General features: G+C 37.3%; 1 protein-coding gene across 1 annotated transcript; it reads left to right on the top strand.

The window, feature by feature from the left end:
* Positions 1-379: 379 nt before the first annotated feature.
* LOC149178572 (uncharacterized) lies at positions 380-1,360 on the top strand. The gene has a single exon (XM_089422150.1). The coding sequence runs from the start codon at positions 380-382 to the stop codon at positions 1,358-1,360; it is 981 nt and encodes a 326-aa protein (XP_089278276.1).
* Positions 1,361-5,207: the final 3,847 nt, after the last annotated feature.

The following is a 5,207-nucleotide window of genomic DNA, read 5'->3' as shown; positions in this document are numbered from 1 at the left end:
CTGGCTCAATGGCAAAGGAATAATGCACTTGGCCCAAATATCACATTGGGACAACCACTCTCAAGCATGGACAGGTTGGAACTTCCCGGATCATCCCAGGGAGCTAGACACTAGCCTCACTATCCTAAAGAACCTTCTACACAGCAAAGCTCCGATCCAAAAAGGCAAGCATGATGGATATCGTTGGGACCCAACTGGAACTCAATACACGGTTAAAGCTGGACACCAATTTCTATGTGAGAGCAACTTCCATCAGGAAGTATGGAACCAATGGAAACTTGTTTGGAGAGCAGAAGCCCCCCCCAAAATCAAATTTTTCATTTGGCTGCTCTTGAAAGGAAAAATATTAACAGTGGAAAACTTAAAGAAAAGAGGCATAATGGGGCCATCCAGATGCCCAAACTGCTGTAGATCAGAGGAAACAATCCAGCACCTGTTTGTAGAATGTCCGGTGGCTGATGAATGTTGGAGAAAGATGGCCTCAATAGGGGGAGCTTTATGGGAGCCTCAGGCATCTATAGCAGAAACGATACACAAGTGGAGAAAGAACTGTCCATGGAAAGAGAAAAGGAGTAAATTGGTGCAAAGGGTATGGAACACCATTCCCCTAACACTATTATGGCGTATTTGGTTGGCAAGAAATGGAAAGGTTTTCCAGGAGAAAGGCTATTGTACCAGGTTAATTTGTCATAAGGCAAAAATGCTAGCGGAGGAGACAATCACAAATCACACCAAAGGCAAGATAGAGGCAACAAAATATAGCATAGAAGAGAGAAACCTGATCAACTATGTTTTAGAGAATACTGCAAGCGCTCAGGAAACAAATCAAGCAAGAACACAACCGAAAGAAACAAGTAGCCCATGGAAACTGAGGCTAAAGGATGAGGAATTTTCGAATTGGCTGAGAAATTGTAACAGGTTCTATTTATTTTTCGATGGAGCTTCTAAATCGAACCCGGGCCAAGCTAGTGCAAGGGGTCTAATTTGCAATGCAAATGGAGAGAGCATGCTTCATTTCGAATGGGGGTTAGGAGAAATACCCAACAACAAGGCAGAGGGATTAGCACTATACCAGGGCCTCACGCAGCTGCTAAAGCTAGGGATACGAAAAGCAGTAGTTTTTGGGGACTCAGCTATAATTATCAGGCTTATGGCGCAGAGGCAGAGCACGCCGAATATCCTCCTCCAACAGATAAACCACCGGAATCAGATTCTCCATGATTCAATGGAAGAGATAGAATACTACCACATATTACGGGGCTTGAACAAGGAGGCTGATAAATATGCCAACAGGGCATGCGCGCGCTCCAAGGGTAGCCTGAGTTGTAACAATATTGTTTCTTTGCATCCATTACCATGAATCAACAACGGTTAGTCAACAACAGGTGTACCATAACTGACAGCAGAAATGACATCAGACAAGAAGTCAGAGCCGATGACGGAGTAGGTATGGTAGGCAGGATTTGGATCAGCATTGAACTCAGAACTTCGATACATTACATGGAAACCAAGAGAAATCCAGCAGAGAATCGTCCTTGCAGTAGGATCTTACTTGCGGTTCAGGATATGCATTTGACCAACCTGTGGACTACTTCGAGCCATAGCCGGACACTTTCCCGCCCACATAGCATGCAAATCGTCTTTATTTATACCTCAGATGGCAGAGATACCCAATACAGTAAGAAAATCAGTTTCTCCAGGCATCAGAGCATTATTGCTCCCGTTCAGTTCCATTCAGCCCGAGGGAGTTGTTATTGCGACCAGCAGAAGTATAACAACCCTGCGAGAGTCGTGATCGCAGTCTACAGCAAGCTAAGAACTCAGAGGACCTGCGCTAAAGAAGTCGACAACGCAGGCAGGGAATTTTCAGAGACAATGGCCCGTTCAGAAGATTGCTTCCATTGCAGAGACCTTCAGGCAGAGTTCGAGGAGCTGAGAGTGCAACAACGTGCACTGGAGGATCAAGTCCGAAGCCTGGAAATGCGAATGGAAGACCAGTTCAGAGTACTCAATGAGAAGTATCGGGCAGAGATCAATTTGTTCCTACACAGAGTCAGCTCTCTACATGAACAGTTCAGCACCTTGTCCAACCGATGCAGCCATGCAGAAGAATCAATAGTAGTTCTTAAGTTCATGATGGACAAAAAGTTCAAGGAAACCCCTTCTTCCTCCAGTGCAAAACAGAATGAGCCGGACCTGTACCTAGAAGAGTCCACAGCAAGGAAGATCAACCATATAGAAATAGACTAGTTATGTTTTGTAGTTGTAAATTTTGGTGCTTGCAATATCTAAGGATTTACAGTAGTATTAGAAGCCTTAGAGGCAGGAAAATCAGAACAAGGAGCAAGGAATGGACCCTTTTTGTAATTCCTTGGATCCATGAAGTTCAGGAAATACTTTATGTATGGCGAACAGCCTCTTCTTTTTTCAGATTATAATATAGCAACCGAAGTTTGTCTAAAAAAATAAATTGATAGATAATAAAACAAATAAACATATCAACCAATGTTTAGGGGTGTTATGAAGTATTATGTAAACCATGTGATTCAAGGTTCAAATACCCCATTAGTCAAGCCGACAATAAAACAAAAAAAGAAAGAGTCAAATATCATTAAAGGGAGTGGTATATTATTAAGTGTTTCCAATTGGAAACATCTAGCTCTCCTTAGTTATTAAATAATATTAATAATAATCTATTTTTGAGGTCAACGATCATAAGTCCATTTACAATTTTTAACATGCAATACAATTATGCAAGCCATGTATTATTCTTATATGGAATTATACTTACCATCCAAAAGATGGAGGATATCTGGAATTTACTCCATGAGCAAGGTTTCTTACTCAATGTTGTTGTTATTTATACTATAGGTAATCATCTCCTTGGTGTTCATGGCAATTGTCTTGTTATATTAGTTAATTATACTACAAGAAATGTTTGTGTATAAGATTAATGTCTCTACTTAATATATTCATAGATTATCTCTCAATGTTGTGTTGTTGGACCCTGTCTTGAGTTTCATTCAATTGTTGCATTTTGGTTGACTTGTGCCTAGAATCAAACCCCTATTGAGACTTTCCACTTTATGCTTTTGGAGGCTTTCCCTTGCCCATTATCTTAAATAAATCATCAACAAAGGATGAGTTCAACCTAACAAGATCCATGTTTAGAATCAAACCCCTATTGAGAATTTCTACTTTATGCTTTTGGAGGCTTTCCCTTGCCCATTATCTTAAATAAATCATCCTCTAAGGTCACCCATGTTTCACCTACATGTAGTAAAGGATGAGTTCAACCTAACAAGATCCATGTTTTTATTGCTAATAAAATAATGGCAACTCTCAAATTATAGGCAACAACATCCTTTACCACCATTTTGGAACTCATAAAAAAATCTCCCAACCATATAGATTAGAAAAAAATCCAATAATCACTGTATGCATTCCAAATTTTCTTCCATGTAGTAAAGTGGCATAATTAATAATGGATAGCAATGTAATAATAAATTGTTATATATAATAGATGACCTACCACTCAATTCTATTCTCTGCCACATAAAATATTTTTACCAATTGTTACATAAAATTGATGACGTACTAAAAATTAAATAAAAGAAAAACACAACCAAAAAGATATCATTCTAATTTCTTATGGACTATTCAATTTTACGTTGTATCATTTAAATATTTTTATCAATTGATATATGTGTGTGAGAGAGATGATGCATCACTTAAAATCAAATAACTAAATCCATCTTAACTCTGGGTCTACCAAGCACCTAGAGGGGTTCAATCTCATCACTCTAAAACAGGTTTGCACCTTAAGAGGATTTGATTCCTCTCAACGCTTGGTATATACACAATTAAGATGGATCTAGTAAAAAGATATCATTCTAATTTCTTACCGACTATTCAATTCTATGTTGTACCATATAAATATTTTTATTAATTGATATATGTGTGTGTGAGAGATGAGGCATCACTTAAAATCAAATAAACATCCTAAATCCATCTTAACTCCAGATCAACCAAGCACCTAGAGGGGTCCAATCTCTTTTCACTCTAAAACAGGTTTGCACATCAAGAGATTTGATTCCTTTGAGTGCTTGGTATATACACATTTAAGATGGATCTAGGGGTGGTAGAATATATATATATATATATATATATATATATAGATATATATATATATATATATATATATATATATATATATATATATATATATATATATATATATATATATATATATATATATCTTCTTTGGGCACATGGTATTGATTCATGATATTGTAACAAAGTTTTTTTTTTAACCTCATTTTTTGTAATTATCAATTTATTTATTTTTTAATTTCATTTTTTTATGTGATTTAACCAAATCAAAATGTCTATGGTTACATGACAGACATTACAACATCTAAAGGCTATAAAGCTCCTCTCCAAACAAAAATGTTAAAAAACAAAAAAACACCAACAAAAAATTAATCATTCTACTTTATTTTGTATTGCCTACTATCTGCTACATCCAACTAGCTTGTAGACTACGACTTGTTTTCTCTTTCTCCAACTATAAGATACATTGCATCATGTTGTCGATAGCGTGGGAAAATGGTTTAGCTAGGTAGGCTACAACTTGTTTCTCTTTTTGCAACTATAAGATACCCTGAATCATGATTATGTTGCTAATCCACATCGGTGATCCAGTCGGATTGCTTTGGATTGCTTTGTAGCTACGGACAAGGCTATGGCTAGCATGCTATATTCTTTCAAGATCTAGTTGTTGAGAATTAATGGGACATTATGGGGACTACAGGGCTATGACAGGGCTATGGCTAGCGTGCTATATTCTTTCAAGATCTGGTTGTTGAGAATTAATGGGACATTATGGGGCTACAGGGCTATGGCTAGCTTGCTATATTTTTTCAAGATCTGGTTGTTGAGAATTAATGGGACATTATGGGAGTAACTGTCGGACATCTAACCATATGTGGTTTGATGAATTATGTGTTTTATGGTCTTACATTTTCCTTCCTGCTAATTGAGAAAAGCAATAACATCCCTGTAATCTTTTAATTTACCCTACTGCACTGTTGAATTTGTTAGCGTCTGAATATGGCATGCTTTCTCGTTCAAAACTGCTAGACTGGTGGTATCAACCTATCAGGTATGTACTCTTTATTTACTTATGTTGTTAGTTTATTGTAAAA

Source organism: Pinus tabuliformis, chromosome 4_1, assembly GCF_031772625.1.
Source record: "Pinus tabuliformis cultivar Carrire ecotype Pingquan chromosome 4_1, CPIR1, whole genome shotgun sequence".
In the NCBI taxonomy this organism is placed as follows: domain Eukaryota; kingdom Viridiplantae; phylum Streptophyta; class Pinopsida; order Pinales; family Pinaceae; genus Pinus; species Pinus tabuliformis.
The sequence above is the reverse complement of the archived record's forward strand: the minus strand, read 5'-3'. Positions and strand labels throughout refer to the sequence as shown.